Raw genomic sequence first — 25,239 nt, forward strand, 5'->3', positions numbered from 1 at the left:
TGCATCCCATGTAAATCAAATTCTTTCTTGGTATTTAATCCTCAGTCAGAATGATAATTTGATTTTCATTGAGTCTGTCCAAGGGACATACACACGAATGCAGTTACAGTGATTACCTCTAAGAAGTGGAGTTAAGGGGGTGGAATTTTTTTATATACTACTTTTAAAAAAATGAGCATATCTTAATTTTATGATAAACTAATTAAAATAATATACCTAAAAAACATAAATGACACACATTTTAGCTTAGGGACTTTTCCCTGTTTTAGAATGTAACATAGTAATATATAAATAGAAACATATATAAGAAACTTAGTATGAGAAACAGTGTTATTTCTTGGCCTTTCCTTGATGCAGTCACTGTATGAGACAATTTGTTATGTTTTAGTTACTTTTCTTTATTCATCTGGACACAGAAAGTAGTTCTTAGAAAAAGAGAGAGAAAGGGAGAGACAGAGAGACCTAAGGCATGCCATTGAGCCTCTTAGAAAAGATGCTCGCTTATCATGGAAAAATAATTACCACAGAGTAACACTCTTACGTGAGAAGCTTCAACAGACTGCCTTTAAAAACACTACGGCTTTTTATAAAACTATTCAAAGGATTTGTCAATAAGGAGTTTCTGACCACTAGAAAACATTATCTCCCTCTTTCATACATATAAACCTCATGATTATCAAGAATTTGAAAGGGAATAAATGGTTAAAATAATTGCAAAATGTTTTCTTCCCTATCCTTATCACACCTTTCCCATCGGCTCCCCCCACCCCGCCGCCGCCCCCAATAACTTTCCTCCTTATGCTCTTCCATTTCCCATGACAATCTGAATTTTCTGGGAATAGTGATTGCCACCAAAGTAGATATAGCCCTACTAAAGGGATAAGTGGGCAATCTATCTTCGAATGTGTTTCAAAAACAAACACTGGGCACCCCGTCAAACGGCAGCTTGGAGGGTTTAAGGAAAATACAGAACTGGGTGAGGAAGTCTTTGCGGGAGTGGGAAGCAGCTCTTCCACTCAGCTGTTTGGTGGCTCCTCAGCCTCAAGCTGTAGCCAGCTTTGGCTCTTCCTCCCTGTCTTTCCAACCTGGCTCCTGACCCTGCCAGCTCATACTGGGGTGTGGGCCTGCGGGTGCTGCACCGGGGTGACAACAGTTTACATGCGCCCAGCAATTTTGTAGTGGGTCCAAGTCGGTACACTGATGCAAAGATACCAATCCTCCTGAGTAAACGGATTCCCTTCTAGCTCCAGGGTTTGGATTTTCCTCTTTTTTTTGTTTTTGTTTTTTGGTGCAGTGCCTGGGTGGCTCTGACACCTTAAGGCCGCGCATCTGCTGCTCCTCCCCCACGAGGTTCCTACTCCTGGAAGCAAGTACGCCTTCGCCCGGAGCTCGGACACCCCTCACATTTCCTCCCTCTCACAGCACCCTCGCATTTCCTCCTCCTCCTCCTGACCCAGCCTTCCCCCGACCTGCCCGCCTCCAGCCACATGACAGGAAGGGCTCCGCAACGTGACGTCACCGACGTCCGCGCCCCCGTCCCTGTCCTCCCCCCGCATCGCACGCAAAGGGCGGCCCACGGTGGAGAGAACGTGGTCGCGCGCTCCGCGATCCCCAACCAGAGCTCGCCAGAGCACCCCGGCGGCCACCGCGGAGCCGGCGCGCGGGTTCCCGGATGTGCGCCTCTCGCGGAAGCCCCGCCCCCCGCCGGCTCCGCGCGCGCCCCCGCCCTCCGCCCCGCTGCGCTCCGCTTTCTCCTCCCTCTCCAGTCCTCCCCCTTTTTCATGCCTTGAGGTTGCGGGTCAGCGCTAACCACTGCAGTGAGTCCGTCACGGCTCCGACGCGAGCGCTAGGCTGCAGCCCCCGAGCCGCCTGGCCCCCTCTCCCCCCCTTTCTCTCTGCTTCTCTGTCTCTCCCCTTTCTCGCCGTCTCTCCTCCCGCTCTGTCTGTCTCCGAATCTCGACCTTAATTTCTGTTTTTCCCCGCCCGCTCCCGTGTGCCCAGTCACCCGGCCGGCGCGGGCCCCGAGGCACCGCCTCCCCTCCCCCAGCCTGCACCCCCTCCCCCGCGGGCGTCCCGAGGGCCGCAGCCGCTTCAGCCCAGCACAGCTGGGCCGCCGCCGCCGCTTCCTGCGGGAGCCCTTCTGAGCGCCGACACTCTCCTCCTCCCGCGCGAGCCGCCAACCGCCGAGCAAAATGGTGAGACCTTTGCTTCCCCAATGCACCATCCTTCCTCTGCCCGCCGCTGCCAGGGCCAGGGGCGGGGGCGAGCCCCGATGCCTCTGGCCAGCTTCCCCCAGTGGAAAATTCGAGAGACCCGGCCCCGCTGGGGCCGCAGCGGGTCCGAGAGAGCCTTCAGTGGCCCGGGTGTGTTGGCGGCGGGCGGAGGCGGTGGGCCGTCTGCTTGACAGGACCGCGGGGCCGCCGCTTCCGCCCCCGGGCCTCCGCGGGGCGCCCCTCCGCCACCCCCCACGCGCCCCCCGGGAGTCCGCCCGGGCCTCAACCCCCTTCTCCCCGGCCATCGGCTTGGTCCTGGCCACTCGTCGGCCTGCATTACTTTTTTCCGGATCCTCCTCCACGTGGAGCCCCCCTTTCACCCCCAGACTCACTCCTTCAAGTTCGGGTATATTCCAGAATCCTGGGGAAATAATACGTGGTAAATGGCTTTTTTATATAAGACCCACTTTCTCTCCAGACCTCTTCTTTCTCCCACTCCATTTTCAAGCAGCGAGCCTTCGCAGGAATCCTGCCACTTCCCCCCCTCCTGTTAGTATTTTGTTGCTGTTTGCAACCTTATGGGGTTCCTTTCGCTGCTGCTTTTCTCTCTGGCGAACCGGAAAGGTCCAAGGTGTATGTTCCTGAAAACGTAGTCTAACTCGGTCTTTGATAAATGGGGATATGTTTTCAGTGCTTCTTTACTGTCAAGGGTTTTTCGTTTTCTTTGTTACCTTCGTAAGTCAGTCTCTCGTGGTTGTTTTTGAATCATGGCGATTTAAATTTGTCTTTCCTTACCCTCGCATTAATCCCTAGGTAGAATTCATTGCTGTAGTGTTTCAAACCGACGCTAGGGGTGTGTCTCCCGCTTCTGTCACTGTAGCCAAGAAATCAACGACGCCCTTTTAGCCTGTTACCTTACCGGTTTTCTCGCTCCGGGTAGCCGCTGCAGTTTCCTCTTTGCAATCATGAATTGTATACGTAGTAGAAAAAGTTAGCAGTGCTTTTCCATATGTATCAGATATTCAGACATGTGATTTCGTTGTTAGGCTTTTTCTAAAACTCTTCCAAGAGTTGTCAGAAGATTTTTAGACCGATTGTTTGACGTTGGGTAATTTCTTGGATTGTATTTCACCCTGTATGTAGAATTTAAGTGTTTCAAAATAGAGCAGTGGATTATCGAAGAGAAATTCTGTTGACTGCAACTTAAAATCAGTTCGATGTGATTGTGAGGGAACAAAGTGAAACTAGAAAATTCAAGTAAGTCAGCTTTTATTTAAAATACAGGACATTTCTCAAGTGCACTTATCAGTGTACTTAAAATCCAAATTAGGAACAGACTTAATAAATGATTAGTGAGTTTTATATATAGAGGAAGTTTTTCCTTGCCAACTTGGGAGGCGGCTCAGAGACAACTTTGGCCCCCAAAGTTACAAAACTTAGGTTTTTCCAGACTACTACAGAAAACAGCTTAGATCAAGACCATTCATAGTGCAGTCTTTTTGTTGGCATAGTTTTTTGGAGTTACGAATTGCATTTTAGTGCTTTAATGTCACTTCCTTATACATGTATTTTACTTGAAGGTCAGGATCTTGAAGATCTTTGACCATTGCAGTGAGTGTTTTTACCAGCATTTGTAAACAATACATGGTGAGGAATAATGATCCAGCCTTTTGTTGCTTATGTGTTATATATTAGAATGAACTGGTTTCCAAGTTTTTTTTTTACCCCCTGTAGTGTGCCCCCCCCACCAACAGATAGAATTTGGGAAATTCCTTTTTTAGCTCTTAAATTTACCTTCCTGGTACTCCGTGTTTTCTTATCTTAAAAAAAATATTTTAAGATTTACCTTTTGATACTGTTTCCTTCTAGTTCATTATTTCCCTCTTTCCAGTTTTCTTTTCAGTATTTTCTGATTTACGCTTGGTTCTTTCTTCTACCATTCTCTCAATACCGTTTCAGGACCTAGTTAATTTGTTGTGACAGTGGCTTCCCAAGTTTAGAATTTTGGTCTCTTGAATGCAGCACTGTTTTGAAAGTATCAAGACCATGCCTATAGGTCAACTCTGCTATATGGGGTATTAACTCAAATAATTTGGGCTTTGGAGTGATCTGGTTCATTTTTCTAGTTAATTGAGCATAGACTTCTGAAAATTTTCACTCCCTTTGGAAAACTTTATTATAACTTACGGAGTATCATGATCATATTGACAATTTTGTCAGTTGGTTTTAATTTATGAATTAACTTATGAATATGACTGATTAATTCAAGTAAGGGGAAAGTAGAAAGATTGGATTGAACTTATCAGCAATCTTTTCTGACAGTTATTTATTTTAGTTGCAATGTTAAAAGTAGTTTGTTTATTTCCTGAGAGTAAAGTCTTTCCCTCTCTTCACCTCTTTTTGAATTTTAAACTGCTGACCATCCAGGTGGGATGAAGATTTTACGCACGCAGACACACACAGACACACACACACACACACCTGAGTACTGAGCTTCTAGGAATCCCCCCCCCCGAACTAATGGTCGTTGTCTGACAAAATAAATAGTGTATGTTTACTGAAGTAAATAAATAGATGTTTTCACAATTTTTTTCTCTAGGTAGGCATCTGTATTTTAGATAGAGTACTTCAGTGTTCCTGACATGCAGAAGAAGAATAAAATGATCAAACAGAAGAGTGTTTGTTTAGGTCTGTGTGATTGAAAAGTCTCTGAGTAATTTTTGGAGGGGTAAATTTTGTAGGGGCATTTTTATTTTATTTTATTTTATTTTTTTAAAGATTTTATTTATTTATTTGACAGAGAGAGACACAGCGAGAAAGGAAACACAAGCAGAGGGAGTGTGAGAGGGAGAAGCAGGCTTCCCGCGGAGCAGGGAGCCTGATGCGGGGCTTGATCCCAGGACTCTGGGATCATGACCTGAGCCGAAGGCAGATGCTTAATGACTGAGCCACCCAGGCGCCCCTTTATTTTATTTTTTTAATTTATTTTAATTTATTTATTTTTAAAGACTTTGAGACAGAGAGATAGCAAAGAGGGAGAGTGAGAGGAAGTAGCAGACTCCCTGCTGAGCAGGGAGACCTATGTGGGGCTTGATCCCAGGACCCCGAGATCATGACCTGTGCTGAAGGCAGACGCTTAACCGACTGAGCCACCCAGGCACCCCTGTAGGGGCATTTTTAGAAACTTAGTTAACTTTTCTTGCATTAAAAATAGTTTTTACCGTGTACTTAGGATAATTTAAAAATAGGATTTGGGGGCACCCGGGTGGCTCAGTTGGTTAAGCCACTTCGTCTCAGGTCATGATCCCGGGGTTCTGGGATTGAGCCCCGCATCGGGCTCCTTGCTCAGCGAGGAGCCTGCTTCTCCCTCTGCCTGCCGCTCCCCCTGCTTGTGCTCTCTCTTTCTCTCTGTCAAATAAATAAATAAAATCTTTAAAACAAATAGGATTTTATTTTGTTTTTTTTTTAAAGATTTTATTTATTTGAGAGAGAGAGTGAGAGACAGCAGGAGAGGGAAGAGGGTCAGAGGGAGAAGCAGACTCCCCGCTGAGCAGGGAGCCCCATGTGGGACTCGATCCCGGGCTCCAGGATCATGACCTGAGCCAAAGGCAGTCGCTTAACCAGCTGAGCCACCCAGGCGCCCTTAGGATTTTATTTTGGATGCATATATGAATACGGTGTGTAAGTAATTGGCTTTTCTTTTAAATTTGTTTTTTAGGAAAACCTTTAATTTTATAAATGACCTTTCTATGTCTTTGTGTTTTTCAACTTTTTATTAAAATTATTTCCACAGTCTGGGGCACCTGGGTGGCTCAGTTGGTTAGGCGTCTGCCTTTGGCTCGGTTCCTCGGTTCCTGATCCTGGGGTCCTGGATCCCTGGATCCTGCGGTCCCTGTTCAGCGGGGTGCCTGCTTCCCCCCCTCCTTCTCCCCCTGCTTGTGCTCTCTCTCTCTCTCTCAAATAAATAATAAAATCTTTAAAAGAAAATAAAATTATTTCCCCAATTTGTAAATAGAAGCCAAAACATTTATTACTGTCCATGATACCTGCACTGGAGTTGCACACAGCATATTTTAGTTCAGATTTTGTGACAGAGGCTGTATAGCAACAACAAAGTAAGCAACCCGTCTTATGGCCAGCAGAATTAAAATTCACATTACTCATGAGAAAGTGTCTCTGCTCATTATGTCCCATAGTGGATGAGAAAATTAAAAAGGCATAGATTGCAAGGTAAAGAAACTGAGGGTTAGTCAGCAAAGCAATGCAAGGGACAGATAACTCTGGGTAGATCAGGCCTCTGTTATGGGTAGTAAAGCAAGTAAAAGTACATGGCAGTATAAGGAAGTCAGCTTGGGCCAGGAGGATTAAGCAAGTCAGACCATGGGCCCAGAGTCTGGGCAAGCAACAGGGATTCATTCATATAACACATACTTGTAGTTTTTGTCTGCTGTTCAGTGGTTGCTGTGCTTGTTTGTTGAAAGTATTAAAATGATTAAGGCAGGTTTTCTATCTTCATTTAAATCTAGAACATTAGACAAATGCCAGTAGGTATGAAAAAAGTTAGTCCGAGTTATCATATGACTAATGCACACAAAGCCTGATAGAAATTGAGGAAAGAGCAAGATCAGTTTCCTTTGGGATTAGGGAAAGTTTTATGAAGGAGGTGAAAATTGGCTTGGGTCTGAAAAGGTTATTAGGATTGCAGAAGGAAGAGTTGGAGGCACCTAGGAAAAGACTCTAAATCCTGGAGATAGGAAGAGAAAACATTTGGAGCACTGATAACTTGGAATAGCAGTGTCAGCATCATCTGGGAACTCGTCAGATCCTACCCTGGACCAGCTGAATCCAGAACTCTAGGGATGGGGGCAAGCAGTATAGATTTTATAGCTTCTCCAGGTAATTTTTCTATTCCTTTAGAGAATAGCAAGGAATGTATTTATTTAAATTTTAGTTAAGTATCTGTTAACATACCTCACACTGTACAAACATAAGACACATTTGTGATTTCCAAGGAACTTAATCGAGTGGAGTAAACAGGACAACTATGCATTGTGATGTGTGCTATTAACTAAATGTGGGGTGCTTAAGAGTATTTAGCAGGAGGTGGGTGCCTGGCTGGTTCAGTGAGTGGAGCATGTGACTCTTGGACTTGGGGTTGTGGGTTCAAGCCCCACGTTGGGTGTAGAGATTACTTTAAAATCTTTAAAAAAAAAAAAGTACATGGCAGGGGAGAGACTTAATCCAAACTGGGGTGAGGATGGGGCAGGGAGACAAATGTCACTCAGAGAAAGCTTCCTGAAGAGATGAGGTGTCTGCGCTGAGTCCCTTTTTTTTTTTTTTTTTTAGAACAGAACCAAATTTTTTATTCATTTCTTGCATTTTTGAAGTATTCCTTGATGACATCCTTCTCCTGAGATTCTTTGCCATATTCCTTAACTACCACGCAACTGCAACCAGCCACTTTACGGGGCTTTCCATCTCTGTCAGTTTTACAGAGGCCTACCCATTCACCTAGTTTCTTGTGTCATCAGCCTTGATTAGGTTGATTTGGTGTTCAGCACAAAGGCCTTTCACCAACTTGACATACATGGGCTCATCACAGTTGGGCGCAAAGTACACAAAGATGGGCTTGGTGCTTGTCTAAGGTTTTGGCAGCTTTGCAAATTCTGCGTGCCAGGCCATCGTGGATGAGGGCAGTCTTCAGCACCTCTTGTAAAGCAGTATTAACGTCCATTACACCTTCAGCATCAGTGCCTTCCTCGGCCATGGCGGCATGGCTGTGGGTTACAAGTGTAGCCGAATCTTGACTGCACCTAAGTCTCTGCCCTCTGCGCCACTTGGTGGTGGCAGGGAAAGAGCTGAGCTGAGTCTTTTTTTTTTTTTTTTTAAAGATTTTATTTATTTATTTATTTGAGAGAGAGAATGAGAGAGAGAGAGAGAGAGCATGAGAGAGGGGAGGGTCAGAGGGAGAAGCAGACTCCCCGCTGAGCAGGGAGCCTGATGTGGGACTCAATCCCAGGACTCCAGGATCATGACCTGAGCTGAAGGCAGTCGCTTAACCAACTGAGCCACCCAGGCGCCCTGAGCTGAGTCTTAAAAGGATGAGTCTTTAGCCAATGAGAGAGGTGGTCTAGAAAGAGAGCTCTATGTTTAAAGCCATAGAGACATAATATATACAAGCCAGTTCATCTGGAGGGCTGCAGGGTAGAGGGTTAGGGTGGAAAGGAGAAAGAGGGTGGTCAGTTAGATTGAGGCAAGGTCATAGAGGAGTTTGCATATCATATGAAGAAGTTAACTTTTTTTTCCCCTAAACCAGTGGGAAACTGTTATTTTTAAGCAGGAGAATGATGTCTCATTTGCTTTTTTAAAGAGATCAGTCTGGTGGCCATGTGGATAATAAAATAGGGTAAATTAATATAGGAATGGGGGCCAGTTAAGAAATTGTTACAATAATTCATGTGAGGACTTAAAAGACTGTAGGGACAGTGCAAATGAGGAGGAGAGACCAGGTATGAGACATTTTGAGAGGTAGAAGATAGGACTTGGTGACTGTTGGATTGTAGGAAGAAAAGGGGTGTACCCTCTGGCTTCTGGTTTGGCTGACTGGACAGATGATTGTGCCATCCATTCAGCAAATGTTTATTGAGCACCTGCTTGGTTAAGATTCAGTTCTAGGGATATAAGAAATGTCCTTTCCTCAAGAAACTTCCAGTTTGCTGGGATGACTGTTGTATTATCTCTGTTATCTCTAGCATTCTCTTATATTGTAATTAATACTTGGAATGCTATGTTGCAAGATTCTGTAAGTTCAGTAGGATAGAGTGCTGTGAGATATTACTGCTGCTTGCTGCATAGATATCTCGGCCTAGGATAGAAGAGACTAGATAGCCTGAAGGTAGGAAGAGGTAATATGTATTAGAGCAGTGATTCTCAGTATGTGAATTCTGAACTGGCTGTATCAGCCTCATCTGGGATCTTTTCAGAAATGCACATTCTCTCTCTAGGAGGTATAGGAAAAGGAGATATGAGGGAGTAATGTTGATTTCTATTTTGGACATGTTGAATTTAAAGTAGTTCAGAGCGCCTGGGTGGCTCAGTTGGTTAAGCATCTGCCATCTGCCTGATCCCAGGGTCCTGGGATGAAGCCCCACGTGCAGCTCCCTGATCAGCTGGGAGCCTGCTTCTCCTTTTTCCTCTCTCTCTGCCCTTCTCCTCTACTCTCTCTCTCCCTCTCAAATAAATAAAATCTTAAAAAAAAAAGTAATCGTGGGTCATCTAGGTAGAAATGGCCAACAGGTAATTGACTCTATATCTGGCACTCAGAAGAGAAATCTGGGCTGGGATTAAAGATTTGAGCATTGTCTGTGCAGGTCTCTTAGGTAGTAGTTGAAGCCATGAAACTGGATGAAATCCTATGGAGAAAGAATATAAAATGAGAAGAGGGTAAACCATAAACACTGCATTTAAGAGGTAGATAGAGGATGAGGAATCTGTGAAGGTTGTCTGAGAATAAATTGAGTTGGAAATTAGTAGAGCGATGTCAGATTTGAAGGAGTCAGCAGTGCCTAGATATTGTAGAGATCAGGAAAGAGAAGAACTTAAAAGTATCTTAGAGGCATCAGGAGAGTTCTGGTGACCCTGGCCAACAGTACAAGAAAACACCATTTTGTACTGGTAACAAGGAAAGCCAGGATGCTGTGAGTTGAGGGATAAACGGGTAGACAAACATTGAGTATAGACTGTTCTTTAAAATTTTGACTAGAATGAGACAAGATAAAAACTATGGAGTTTAGGTTTGAGGAAGAATTTATTTTGGGGTAAAAGGAATAGCCTGGAAAGAGGGAGTGTAGTTGAGGATTCAAAGGGAAAAGATGGAATTATTAATAGTCTGAGGTTCCCCAAGGAGGTAGGATGAAATATGACTCTCCTTAGGCAATAAGAGATTTTTTTTCATCTGTTAACATGAGAGGGAAGGAGATAAAAATGAAAACTGTTATAGAGGTCATAATCTTTAAAACAGTAACTTAAATCCTAGGTAATGAAAATAAGATTGAAAGGGAATGTAAACTCAGAATGCAGAGGCCTTGTCTTTGTCTTTTCATTGTTTTATTACAAATACATGATATATACCAGATATTAAGTAGTGTTTGAAGAAGGAATATGTGAATGAGTAAGTGGAATAAAGGAGTGAGTGCTGATGAGACGGAGGCAATGAGTGTCAGTTCCTTTTCTGAGACATTTATGAAAAAAAGGACAAAGAAAAGTTAAGTGGTTTACAGTTGGGGTGAGTTTTGTTTAGGATAGCAGATGTTGGTATTCTTTATTTACTTTTGAAGATTTCATTTATTTATTAGAGCACAAGCTGGAGAGGAGAGGCAGAGGGAGAAGCAGACTCCCCGCTGAGCAGGGTGCCCGATGTGGGGCAGGACCCCGGGACCATGACCTGAGCCAAAGGCAGATGCCTAACCAACTGAGCGACCCAGGTGCCCAGATGTTGGTATTCTTTAGAATTAGAAGAGAAGCCAGGCGAGGGAGCTGTAAGAAAGGATAGTTAATGGAATGAGTCCTAGAAGTGGCAGAAAGAAGGGGGGGATAAAGGGAAAGAAGGTACATCGAGAGAGGGGGAAAAATAAAAAAGACAGATACATTTTATTTTATTTTATTTTTTATTTTTTTAAAGATTTTATTTATTTATTTGAGAGAGAGAGAATGAGAGAGAGCACAAGAGGGAAGAGGGTCAGAGGGAGAAGCAGACTCCCCGCTGAGCAGGGAGCCCGATGTGGGACTTGATCCTGGGACTCCAGGATCATGACCTGAGCCGAAGGCAGTCGCTCAACCAACTGAGCCACCCAGGCACCCGACAGATACATTTTAATGTAGTTTATGGGAAGTGGCCTAAATTCTCTCAGTAATTCAAGATAGTTTGAGGCAAGATCATCTGAAATTGAGATTAAAGGCTGAGGCAGATGGGGTGAGATTGAGGGTGAGGAGTATGGAAAAGGATTATAATACTGATTTTGGGGGGATTTGATATGCAGTTAATAGGGTATTAAGTAAATGTTATTAAATAGTAAGTGGACCCAAGAGAGAATACCAGTGGGTCAGTGACCTAGGGAATGAATCTAAGAAACAGAAGTATTAACAAGAGAAGAGGTAAATACTTTGTCAGTCTTTAATAACTTCTGACAAAGTTACATAGGTCTAAAAAAACCATTTTCTGAGTTCAGGTTTTATGTAAGGGGAACATCTAGTTGTAGATTGATATTCTTAATTTTTTTTTAAAGTTCTAAAGACATTATTAATTCATTTGCTTAAAATTCAGATTGTACCAAAAGTATAAAATGGCAAGTGAGCCTTTTCAGGGTTGATCACTGATATTCTTATATTGATCACTGTTGAGTTTCTTGTGTACTTTAACAAAAGGGAGGGTTTGGGTTTTTGTTTTTTGTTTTTTTTTTCTTCCTTTTGAACTTGTGGCACTGTATGGATTTATTTTTTTGTAATTTAGTTCTTATTTGAAAGATTAAATTTAAAGAGATTTTAACAGTACCATGCTCTAGTTGACTCATTACAGTTAGTTTTATTCCAATGTTTTTAACTGTATTTCATTGTAAGCATGACTCAACAATTCAGCATAATTTTTTGATCAGGCAGTGATTTTGTAATGATCGAGGTTGGTATTTTAACAAAATTCTAACTGTGACAGTATTTTACGAAATTACTCTTAAGAGGAAAAAAAAATTTTTTTAAGTAATTTCTGCACCGAATGTGGGGCTTGAGTTCATAACCCTGAGATCAAAAGCCGCATGCTCTACCGACTAAGCCAGCCAGGTCCCCAAGAAAATATTTTATTACAAAATTTTTTGTACTTATTTTTTCCATTTATTACCTTAGTGTTAACTAAACAATTTCTTAAAAAGAGAAAATGATCTCCAGAGTGTAGTCTATAAAGCCCCTATTCTATCTCAAGCTTGCCAGTTAAAATTATTTCCTCACTTTTATACTTCCAAATAAACCTTCTGTTCAACAGCTCACATCTACTCTCCTTTTCTGAATTTTCTCCTTGAACTCCCATACCCTTTTTGTGGTATGAGTTGACAGCTAATGCATAGATCTGGCACAGGAATAAAATTTTGAAATGAGCTATGACTAATATATGTGTCTGGGTTTGTCTCTGGTTTTTATAACCTTGTACTATAAAAGTTTTTTAGACATTTGAAGATTTCTATAGGAAATCTTAAAATTTAGCACTGAAAATCAACAATCCATAGGTTCTTATAGGTTCCTTCCTTAGAGTTTTGTTTTGTCAGTTAAAGCCCTTTATTAGGAGTATCACAAGGAGGGCCATGCGATAATCTGTTGCTATCCCAAAAACATTTCTGTGAGATGACACTTTGACTTGTTTTGGTAGCCTTATTAAACTTATGTGTACTCTAACCAGTTCTCTTTTGTCCTTTGTAAATAATACAGAGTATTTTTATTTGTGTGTGAGAATTAGATAAGCATTTTTTAAAATTATTCCTTTTTTTAAGATTTTATTTATTTGACAGAGAGAGATAGCGAGAGCAGAAACACAAGCAGGGAGAGTGGGGGAGAGAGAAGCAGGCTTCCTGCTGAGCAGGGAGCCCGATGCGGGGCTCGATCCCAGGACCCTGGGATCATGACCTGAGCTGAAGGCAGACGCTTAACAAGACTGAGCCACCCAGGCGCCCTAGATAAGCATTTTAAAACCTAAGTACAAAACAGTGAAGCATAGCAACCTACAGAAAAGATCAGATATTTACCATTTGTCTTTTTTTTTTTTTTAAAGATTTTATTTATTAGAGAGAATGAGATAGAGCATGAGAGGGAAGAGGGTCAGAGGGAGAAGCAGACTCCCCGCTGAGCAGGGAGCCTGATGCGAGACTTGATCCCAGAACTCCGGTATCATGACCTGAGCTGAAAGCAGTCGCCTAGCCAACTGAGCTACCCAGGCGCCCTTTACCATTGGTCTTAATGGAGCTGTTAGCAGTTTTATTAATCCTTAATCTAATTTTAGGGCTGAATTTTTTTTTTTTTTATCATATCTGCCTGAGTGTGATGCCACAAGGAATCTCCTGTTATCGGCATGCAGTAAGCTGGCATCCTGTAGTATTATTTACTTGTAAGGCAATCTTTAAAAAAAATTGGAATGTCAGGAAAAACAAGTACTGTTATAAGGGAAGTCATGATTTTATATCTACTTATCTTGCAACTGTTTTCCTAACAAAGAGAATTTTATGAATTATAAACTAACTCATAGTAATCTTTTTCAGGTAAATAATGAATTTATGAACAATCAGATTACTTAAACTCTACCTTCTTGTGTGGCTGTCAACTCTGTCTTTATCATCATACTTCTTGACTCTTTTATTTGCTCATTTTCTTGTTTTCAATCTAGTACAGTCTAGATCTGTGATGTGCAATTTAGTAGCCACATGTAATTGTTTAAATTTTAATTAAAATGAATTAAAATTAAATAAAATTGTAAATTTAGTTCCTTAGCCACAATAGCTACATCACAAGCCCTTAGTGGCTCCTTGTGTCTAGTGGTTCCTGCATTCGTGCAGATATAGAACATTTCTGTTAGTACAGAGCAGAAATTTTTATTAGATAGCACTGGTCTAGAATGATTATGTATCTGCAGTTCACTGAAAGTTATTGTGTTGGCAGTAATCTTCTAATACCAGCACGAGCTTTGGAGTTGGAAAGATTTGAATTTAGATTCTCGTTCTGCCATTCATTAGCTGTGTGACCTTGAACAAATACCATAAACTCTTGACCTTATTTAGTAGTGTAAAATGGGAATAAGAGCACCTCAGGTTGTGGTGACAATAGAGTGCCTGGAAATCCAGTTGGTACTCATTAAATGTATTCGGTTCTTCATTCTTCTTACTGGACTTCTTTGTAATGTTGGAATTTGTTGGAAACTCTTGGAGTTCTTTCCTTTTTTGGCTTCTGTGGCATTTTCTGCTAGTTGCTGTTCTATATCTCTGACCATTTTTAATCTTTGTTGTTAGCTTCTCTTCTGGGTTTGGTCCAAGGCCCTCTTAAATATTGATTGTATCACTTTTCCAATTAAAATCCTATATATTATAGGATTAACATCACCTTAACATAGTGCGTGGACTCAATAGGTTCTACTTGTTGTTTACTTCAGCTTCTTTTACCATGTTCCTGCTTTTTCTCTATACTCTAGCAACTTGGTCTTGTGAATGTTTTATTCAGTATTGTATGCTAGATTTATTCTGCCATCTGTTTATTCTACCATCAGAGCCTTTTGCATAGGCTATGTTTGGAATGGTTCAAAAGTCCCTCAAGGAAGGAACTGAGCCTCCCACCACCATGCCAGGTCAGACCGTCTTCCTATGTTACGCCAGCTGCCAGGATAGACCCCTCCATATTACAGGAACATTTGTTGAATGAGTGAATTGAGTGAATGCATAAATTCTTTGTTTATTCTCAAAGTTTCATCATCTCCTGTGTACTGATGATTCATACCTTCATTCTTTTCTGCTCGAGTCCATGAATCTGACTGCTTACAGGGTATTTATCTAAATGAGGGTGTCTGTCAATCACCTCAACTCATCATAACTAAAACCACATTCATTATTGTCTTCCTATTCATGCTTCCATTTATTCTCTAATTTTTCTTCCTAGAAACAGTATCTATTCATTCACTCCTATCTGGAAACCTGGTATGCTTTTTTTCTCTCCTTTACTACAAGTCTTTTTTTTTTTTTTAAGATTTTATTTATCCATTTGAGAGAGAGAATGAGAGAGAGCACATGAGAGGAGGGAGGGTCAGAGGGAGAAGCAGACTCCCTGCTGAGCAGGGAGCCTGATGCGGGACTCGATCCTGGAACTCCAGGATCATGACCTGAGCCTAAGGCAGTCACTTAACCAACTGAGCCACTCAGGCGCCCTCTCCTTTACTACAAGTCTTAAGCAGTCATCAGTTGCATCCTGTACTGAAAGAGTATAATACTGAAAGAGCATAACATAGGAATACTGGCCTGACCTGGTGTGGGGGTAGGAGGCTCAATCACTTATGAGAGGGGGTTTTTGAGGAATTCCATTTTGGTTCATGTATTTTTGATAAAGAGGAAAATGTATTTATAATATTCCCAGCATATTAATGCTTCATGCTGTTAAGTAGTGGCAGCTGAATCCAAAACACTAGCAGCGAAAGGTGGCAAACTATTGAAGAATAACAGTATTGTATACTATCCATAGAGCTCACATTCTTCCTCTTGACTCAGTGTGGCCATTTACTTATGTTGGAAGAATTTATTGCATAATTCCCTCAGGTGTTTGTCCATTTTTCTTTTGTTTCTCTTAGTTTCAAATATCCCTTTTTTCTGTTACTTTGATCTGTGCATTTAAAAAATCCCATACTTACTGGTTAGCACATCTTTAACTATACTTAATAGGATTTTTGTTGGTTTTGTTAGTACTTTGATTGCATAGGCTTTGAGTGTCTGCTTCCAACTCTGTTTTTCTTAAGTCATGTTTGTTTGTGTTTGTTTATTTATTTTTTAACTAAGCTTTATGCCCAGGGTGGGGCTTGAACTCACGACTCCAAGATCAAGAGTCGCATGCTCAACCCACTGAGCCAGCCAGGCACCCCAAGCCATGTTATTTTTAACGTGTAGTTTTAAGAGCATGAAGTTTTTTCAGGAACATTAAGTATCATGTTATAGCAAACGGTTTTCCCTTTTAGATCCCCCAGTGCCTCTTTATCAGCTTCTTTATCCCTATTGCCACTGGCATTGTTAGAGTTTCATTTAGATCTCATGTGGACCATTTCCATAGCGTACTTAATGCTTTGTTCTTTTTGCCTCCAGTTTCTTCCTTCTTCATTCCTTCTTTCATATTGCCAGTTTTTCTTCTGAAAAGGAAATCCATGCCACTGTCTCATTTGAAAGTCAGTGCTACATCTTATATTAAAAATTTAAATTCCTGGGACATCTGGGTGGTCAGTCAGTTAAGCATCTGCCTTCGGCTCAGGTCATGATCTCGGGGTCCTGGGATCGAGCCCCACATCAGGCTCCCTGCTCAGTGGAGAACCTGCTTCTCCCTCTCCCTGCTGCTCCCCCTGCTTGTGCTCTCTGTCAAATAAATAAAATTTTTTTTTTAAAGATTTTATTTATTTATTTGAGAGAGAGAATGAGAGAGAGAGAGCACACGAGAGGGGATAGGGTCAGAGGGAGAAGCAGACTCCCTGCTGAGTAGGGAGCCCGATGCGGGACTCGATCCCGGGACTCCAGGATCATGACCTGAGCCGAAGGCAGTCGCTTAACCAACTGAGCCACCCAGGCGCCCTAAACAAATAAAATCTTAAAAAAAAATAAAACCTTTAAAAAATGTAAATTTCTTTGCATGACACTCATGTTCTGATCCTTATTTCTAGCTATCTTTATGCTATAACCAAGTGAGACATGGTTCTCAAGTGCCTCATCTTTTTTTTTTTTTCTTATTGGTGCTTTTGTTTTTATTTTTTCTTCCATCTGCACTGTGCTTCTCCTTTGTCTGGCAAACATCAAGACCCTATTCCAGTGGCATTCTGTGAAAACTTTCCCAATTCCCTCCAGCAATTAATGGCTATTTGGAAATGTGTTTAATTGCCTCCCCTAACCTGTGGGCTCCTCTGAAGCAGGGGATGCATTTTTATTCATGTTTGGAAAGCCAGTCCCCTTCCATTCTAATGGACTATAAAGGTAAATGATGGATAGGTATAAGTAGACACTTTTCCTGCTGTCTTGGGAAGTCAGCAAAGGTACAGCTGGGTTAGTTATATTTATTGTCTAGGGCTGTGAAGGTCTCTGAAAGTCCTATGAATAAACAATTAGAAAGTTTAAGTGCATTAGCACAATGGGAAAGCTTCTAGAAAGGAAACTATTGATTCTAAAAGTTACAGGATTTCCTTAATGCATCAAGATTTTTTTTACATATCTGAGTAAATTGTCAGTTGCATGTGAGAATGTTATTTCATTTGTTAAGTGGTAAGTAAACTTTTTCATAAAGGAAACTCAAAATTTGTAAATAACATTTTTATTTACGTAAGCTGATTTATCATAACATTTTTGTACTAGATATATTCTAGAACAGCTGATAAAATGAGACTGTTATTCTAAATCTTTGATTTCTTAATTTAGCAAACATTTATGTTTGCCTACTACACATATCAAACTTAGTGTTAGGTATAAAGATGAAAAAAAGACTCCCAGAGACTTCACAGCATGGACTGAGTCAGGCATGTGGAAGAAAAAATTACAGTGTATGTGTATGCATATATGTATAAAATTAAAATACAATAAAATATATATGTATACATGTACATACATACACGCTAATATATGTTTTAGTAGAACCATTATAAGGTGCTATAGATTTCTTCTGATTACTCTGCTTGAACTTGACTTGTAGCAGCTATTTGGACATTTTTATTATTCACTTGGGTCACATTATTTATAGATAATGTCAAACAGTTAAGTGCTGAGAAAATCATTTTGTTGTTGCGTTGCTTTCAGTGAATTTTGTTTGATGCTGTGAGATATAATACAATGTGGTGGAACATGCATGGGTTAGAGAATTGGAAGACCTGTAATGGAGTTTGCTGAATTTATACACACACACACACAGACACCCAGACACACACAAATAAATAAATACTCGTAAAATGGCCACCAGACTGACTGATTCAGAGTTCTTGTGGGTACTGAGTAAGGTAGTTATCTAAGATGCTTGATAAAATGCAAAATGCTGTTTAAATTTTTATTTTTATTTTATTTTTTTTTAGACAGAGTGCAGGGGAGTGGTGGAGGGGGGAGAGGGGGTAAGAGAATTGTAAGCAGGCTCCACGCCCAGTGCAGAACCCGGCGCGGGCTGGATTTCATGACCCTGAGATCATGACCTGAGCTGTAACCAAGAGTTGGATGCTTAACCGACTGAGCCACCCAGGCACCCCTCTGTTTAAATTTTTTAAAAATCAATGTACTAAAAACTAGTATGTCGTACTTTTTGGCAGATCTGGGTTTCATAATCATTTCATTCTGATTTCTTTGTGGCTCTCTGTCCAGTAATATACTCATTAACAAAGTAGAAAGTGTATCTGAGTGTTGGGCTCTAAGTAACAGACTACCCACCCAAATAAATGTGGCCTGAATAATAAGGAATGTATTATCTCAAAAAATGAGAAGCCTAGAATCAGAGTTACAGGGTGGTTCAGAGTTCATCCAGTTTCATCAGGGACATATATGCACTTCACATTAAAGCTCCACTTGTCCAAAGAGGGCCACCTCAATTTCAGACACTTAACACCTGCCTGAAGAAAAGCAGAGAGCACTTCCTCAAGTGTCTCTTTTTATTAGATTGCAGGCCTCATTACAGGTTTTTTCTTAAGGTCCATTGTCTTTTCCATGTTTCTTGCATACCAGAAAAAGACCAAACTTCTTACTCAGGCAGTTAAGTGCATCCTCCCCCCATACAAACTCCCCTTTTTATTGAGAAATAATTGACATACATCAGTATAAATTTAAAGCATACAGCATGATTGTTTGATTCACGTATATTGTGAAATGATTGACATGATAGGTTCATTTAACATCCCTCATCTCACATAAATACAGTAAAAAGAGGAGAAAAATTTTTTTTTCCTGTGATGAGAACTCTCAGTAATTGCCCTACATATCAAATAGCTGTGCTAGGTCTCGTCATTGTGTTGTATGTTACGTCCCTAATACTTAATTTCTCTTATTACTGAAAGTGTGTACCTTTTGACCACCTTCCTTCAAGTCAGTTCTTATAAACTCCCTAGCTTACCTTCTATCACCAGAGGCTAGGCCTTATGTAGTAAAAATCACTTCAGTATTTTATTTGGTATTCTGAACAGAAGTCAGTGATTACTGATGGGACTGTAGGCAGTGAAAATTATACCTGTTTTTTTTTTTTTTTTTTAAAGATTTTGTTTATTTATTTGACACACAGAGAGACACAGCAAGAGAGGGAACACAAGCAGGGGGAGTGGGAGAGGGAGAAGCAGGCTTCCCACCCAGCAGGGAGCCCGATGGTGGGGCTTGATCCCAGGACCCCAGGATCATGACCTGAGCCGAAGGCAGACGCTCAACGACTGAGCCACCCAGGTGTCCCTATATCTGGTTTTTGATGTTATACTGTATTTCTTCCCTCACCAGTATGTAGCTATAGCCCTGTGTTGTCAGCCTCTTTACAAAAATATTTCCTATACCTAGTTTACCATAACCAAAAGTCTGCTTCCTTCCAAAGGATATCATTTGCCTTGCAGTCCCTTCAGGTGAAGGAAGAAGTTGGAAAACTATTTCTGTAAAAGGCCAGACAGTAAATATTTTAGGCTTTGTGGGCCATACAGTCTTTTGCAACTACTGAACTCCGCCATTGTAGCTTGAAGCAGCTATAGATAATACACAAATGAGCATAGCTGTGTTGCAAAAAAACTTTAATGTACACGCAGGTGATGAATTATTTCTAAAAGCACAAACATCAAAAGAAAAAGATAAACATCATACATATTAACTTTTATGCTTCAAAGGATACCAAGAAAATGAAAAGACAAGCCACAGAATGGGATAAAATTTTTACAAATCATAGGTTAGAGAGTTCTTTCCACAGTATGTAAAGAATTCTTACAATTCAGCAATAAAAAAGCCAATGAAAAATGAGCAAAAGATCTGAGCAGACATTTATGCAGAGAAGATAAACAATATCCAATAAGCACATGAAAAGAGGCTCAGTATCATTAGGGAAATGCAAATCAAAACCACAAAGAGCCACTACATATCTACTAGTGTGGCTATAACCAAAAAGACCACATAAGTGTTGGTGAGGATATGGAGAAATCAGAATCCGTATAACATTGTTGGTGGGTTTGTAAATGTAGCTGCTTTAGGAAACAGCTCTTCAGCATATTAAACATAGAGTTACTATATAACCTAAGTTATATAATCTAACCTGTATAACCATTCCTAAGTATATACCCATAAGAAATGAAATGAAAAACTTGTACATGAATGTTTATATGGAATTATTTATAATAGCCAAAAAAGGGGGAACAGCCCAAATGTGCACAGATTAAATAAAATGTGATATATCCATACAACAAAATATCATTTGGCAATAAAAAAAGTATTGATTCTTGCTATACTACATGGATGAACCTTGAAAATATTTTAAGTAAAAGAAGCTGGTTACAGAGGAACACATACTGTATGATTGCATTTATATGTGATATCCAGAATAGACATATATAGAAACAGAAAGTAGAGTGGTGGGGTGAGTCAGGGAGATGGGGAGTGACTGAGGAATTTGTGGTAATAGCTGCACAACTCTGAATGTACTAAAAACCATCCACTTCAGATGGATGAATTATATGGGATATGAATTATATTTCAATATAAAGCTATTATTTTAAAAAGCCAGACCCTTACAAAGCTATAGTAATCAAAACAGCATGGTATTGGCATAACAGCAAACACATAGATCAGTGGAATAGAATAGAGAAACCAGAAATAAACCCACACATATATGTGGTCAATTAATTTATGACAAAGGAACAAAGAATATATAGTGGGGTGAGGATGGTCTCTTGAATAAATGATGTTTGGGAAACTGGACCAGTGTCTTACACCGTACACAAAATCAACTTAAAATGGATTAAAGACTTGAACATAAGACCTAAAAACATAAAATTAGCAGAAAATTTAGGCAGTAAGCTCCTTGACATCTGTCTTGGTGATTTTTTGGATTTAACACCAAAAGCAAAGACAACAAAAGCAAAAATAGACAAGTAGGACTACATCAAATTAAGAAGCGTCTGCAAAGCTAAGGAAACCATCAACAAAATGAAAAGGAAACTTAACTGAATGGGAAAAAATATTTATAGATCATATATCTGGTAAGGGGTTATTATCCACAATATATAAAGAGCCTACAGCTCAATAGCAAAATGACAATCCAGTTTAAAAAAAATAGAGGATCCTTATAAACATTTTCCAAAGAAAACAACAGGTACATGAAAAGATCCTCAGCATCACTAATCATCAGGGAAATGCAAATTAAGACCATAGATGTCACCTCACACCTGTTAGAATGGCTGTTATCAAAAAGTCAGATAAGTGTTGGCAAGGATGTGGAGAAAAGGGAATCCGATTGTACATTGTTGGTGGGACTATAAATTGGTGCAGCCATTGTAGAAAATAGCATGAAGGTTTTTCAAGAAATCAGAAATAGAACTATATGATCCAGCAATTTCCACTTCTGGGTATTTATCTGAAGGAAATTAAAACACTAAAAGGTGTATGCACTCTCATGTTCATTGTAGCCTTATTTACAATAGCCAAGACATGAAAGCAACCTAAGTGTCCATCTATGGATGGATGAGTGAATGAATGAAGAAAGTAGGGTGTGTGTATATATACAATGGAGTATTATTCAGTCATAAAAAAGAAGGAAATCTTGCCATCTGCAACAACAGGGTGAGATCTTGAGAGCATTATGCTAAGTGAAATAAGAGAAAGACAAATACTGTATGTTCTCACTTCTGGAATCTTAAAAACAAAACCAAAAACCGAATTCATAGATAACAGAGAACAGGTTGGTAGTTGCCAGAGGCAGGAAATAGTGGGTAGGTGAAATGGATGAAGGTGGTCAAAAGGTACAAACTTCAGTTATAAAGTAAGTCATGAGATAATACAGCACGGTGACTGTAGTTAAAAATACTGTATTGCATATTTGAAAGTAGTTAAGAGTAGATGTTAAAAGTTGTCATCACACACAAAAAATTTTGTGATTGTTTTATGGTTACTAATGTTAATTAGACTTACTGTGGTGACCACTTCACAATATATACAAATTTGGATCTTCTTGTATACCTGAAACTAATATAGGTCAGTGATGTCTCAATTAAAGATGTCACTAAAAAAACAAAGCTGAACCCCAGGAGATGGTAGGCCTGATATGACCTGGGGCCATAGTTTGCTGATCCCTGATAGATTACCATTCTTTTTTTTTTTTTTTTTTTAATTTTTTTTGTTTTTGAGAGAGAGAGAGCGAGAGAGTACGAGCAGGGAGGAGAGGGAGAAGCAGACTCCCCACTGAGCAGGGAGCTGGATGCAGGACTCATTCCCAGGACCCTGGGATCAGGACCTGAGCCAAAGGCAGACGCTTAACCGACTGAGCCACCCAGGCGCCCAGATTATCATTCTTAATTCTCATGCAAAGTCATTTTCCTCTGTCTTCCTTTTATATCTTTGAATTGTTATCAACTGACATCTTTCTGGATACTCCAGTTTTTCATTCAAAATATAGTACCTCTGACACATTTTCCCTCAGGACCCCCCTTCACTTCAGGTGTTTATGTACATCTTTGCTTTAGTGTTTCTTGACCTTTCATTTGACTAACCTGTACTGTATATTTCATCTACTTACTTTGGCCATAGTCAGGGTGGTCTCTTAGTGTCATCCAGAACTGTGCCACTACTAGGATTTTATTTCCTCTGTTCTGAGATTATTTTCTTAATTATAATTACTGAAAATGCTATGCTTACAGAGTTTTCTATTTTGTTTGGGGATAAAATACAGTACCAAATTAATATTGCTCCTTCCAGGTTTCTGGACAGTTTCCATGTAATAGTGTTTTATATTTTCCATCCCTTTACTCCTCTTCTCAGTTGTCCCCACCTATCTCACACCCTGTTGTTGTCATGTTTTTGTGACTGAGACTACAATGTTAGATATATGAACACTGTGCCAGTGTAAGTTGGAAGTGACAAGTCACTTAAGATGAGAGGAAAATGGTTTCGGTAATTTCCTGCTTTTCTTATATAATACAGGAAGGATATAGCCTTGTCATATATTGGTGAGAATATTACGGGAATTATATTAGCGTGAGTTCAAATTTGGTCTCTGCCACTACCAGCTGTGTGACCTTGTGCAAGTTGTTTGCCCTTGACACCCCCATTTGACCAGAAAATTGTTTGGAAGATAAATGAGATAATGTATGTAAAGTCTCTAAAAGAGTGCCCAGAACATAAATGTGATTTCATTTTTTTTTTTGTATTCAGTAAACTTTCCTTTTTTCCATACTTGTCGGTATTTACAAAACTATTAAAGATTTCTTTCTCAGCTTTTACCTTTAAAAAAGTCATCCATGAGAACTAGACAAAGTAACATTTATTGTATTGCATGTTTAGTTTGAACTAAGGTAGTTAATTGAAATTTAAGTTAGTGCATCTGAAGTGTCTGAAGGATATTAGGCAGTTATGTAAAGAATTGTCTTTAATTTGATGAAAATAATGTCATTGTTAGAAGTAAAACCAGATGAAAAGAGCCAGCAGGTTTTTGTTTGTTTTTGTAAACCTAGACTTTGAGAAAGATCTCTGCTTTATTTTTTTAAAATTTTTTAAATTTTTTAAAGATTTTATTTATTTGACAGAGAGAGACATAGCGAGAGAGGGAACACAAGCAGGGGCTGGTAGAGGGAGAAATAGGCTTCCAGCGGAGCAGGGAGCCTGATGTGGGGCTCGATCCCAGGACTCTGGGATCATGACCTGAGCCGAAGGCAGATGCTTAACAACTGAGCCACCCAGGCACTCCAAGATCTCTGCTTTAGTAAAGCAAAATTTTGTCACATATCTGTTGCTACTTGAGAGGTGTTTTACACCTTTGGGAATGAAATCTTATTCTTAAATCCTTTTCATTAATTGCTTACAGTGTATCGAACACTTAAGATATCATTCTCAACTTTTTGGGCGTATACTCAGTTTCAGTCCTGGAAAAACTTCGGGTTGGCATAAAGAGGAAGATTTTTTTTTTTAAAGATTTTATTTATTTATTTGACAGAGAGACAGGAGAGAGGGAACACAGGCAGGGGGAGTGGGAGAGGGAGAAGCAGGCCTCCCGCCCAGCAGGGAGCCTGATATGGGGGCCTGGGATCATGACCTGAGCCGAAGGCAGACGCCCAACGACTGAGCCACCCAGGCGCCCAAAGATTAATTGGCAAATGGACTGTGTTTAAAGTTCATATAACAGTTGTTTGGACCTTCATACATTTTTTCAAAGAAATTACAAAAAGGGATTTACTTTATAAATTATAAAAGCATATTTCAGTGATAATTCAAAAATATTAATAAGTATTTCCTATGTTTCCATGCACTGGAGAATGACTATAGTGAAAAAAACCCCCTAAGAATACAACCCATTGAGGACCCCTGGGTGGCTCAGTCAGTTAAGCATGTGCCTTCAGCTCAGGTCACGATTCTGGGGTCTTGGGATTGAGTCCCACAAGGAGCCTGCTTCTCCCTCTGCCTCTACCCCTGCTCATGCTCTCTTTCTCTGTCTCTCTCTCTCTCTTAAATAAATAAATCTTAAAAAAAAAATACAACCCATTGAAATTTGTGGGATGTAGGTAAAGCAGTACTGAGAAGGAAACTTACAGTGCTAAATGCGCATTTTAGAAAAGAAAGAAAGTCAGTAATCTTGAGCTCCCATCTCAAGAATCTGAAGAAGAAAAAAAAAAGAAGCAAAATCAAGCGACGCCTGGGTGGCTCAGTTGGTTAAGCGTCTGTCTTTGGCTCAGGTCATGATCCCAGGTTCCTGGGATCAAGCCCCACATTGGGCTCCCTGCTCAGCGGGGAGTCTGCTTCTCCCTCTCTCTCTGCCTTTCCTCACTGGCTTGTGCTCTCAATTTTTCTCACTCTCTCCCAAGTAAATCTTAAAACAAAACAAAACAAAATCTACCTAAAGCAAAGAACAAGGGAATAAAGATAAAAACAGAAATCAGTGGAATTGAAGACAAAAGCCAGAAAAATCAATGAAATAAAGAGCTGGTTCTTCAGAAAGATCAATAAATTGACAACCCCTAGCAAGACTGGGAGGATTAGAAGAAGAAACAAATTATCAGTATCAGGAATGATGTGTAGGGTATCACCATAGGCCCTTCAGACATGGAAAAGATAATATGGAGATAAGATGA

The 25,239-nt window shown here is 40.3% G+C and overlaps 1 protein-coding gene and 1 pseudogene across 1 annotated transcript in view; one reads left to right on the plus strand and one right to left on the minus strand.

Moving 5' to 3' along the window:
• The first annotated feature begins 1,710 nt into the window (after positions 1–1,710).
• Positions 1,711–25,239, plus strand: part of PPP3R1 (protein phosphatase 3 regulatory subunit B, alpha) — a 71,923-nt gene continuing 48,394 nt past the window's right edge. Inside the window, exon 1 of the mRNA XM_025868561.2 lies at positions 1,711–2,195. Coding sequence (XP_025724346.1) covers positions 2,193–2,195 — 3 coding nt within the window. The 5' untranslated portion in view covers positions 1,711–2,192. The remainder of the gene's footprint in view (positions 2,196–25,239) is intronic.
• LOC112821248 (small ribosomal subunit protein eS12 pseudogene) lies at positions 7,576–8,068 on the minus strand (annotated as a pseudogene).

Source organism: Callorhinus ursinus, unplaced genomic scaffold, assembly GCF_003265705.2.
Source record: "Callorhinus ursinus isolate GAN/ISIS: 27379988/994484 unplaced genomic scaffold, GSC_fseal_2.0 scaffold10, whole genome shotgun sequence".
NCBI classification, from domain to species: domain Eukaryota; kingdom Metazoa; phylum Chordata; class Mammalia; order Carnivora; family Otariidae; genus Callorhinus; species Callorhinus ursinus.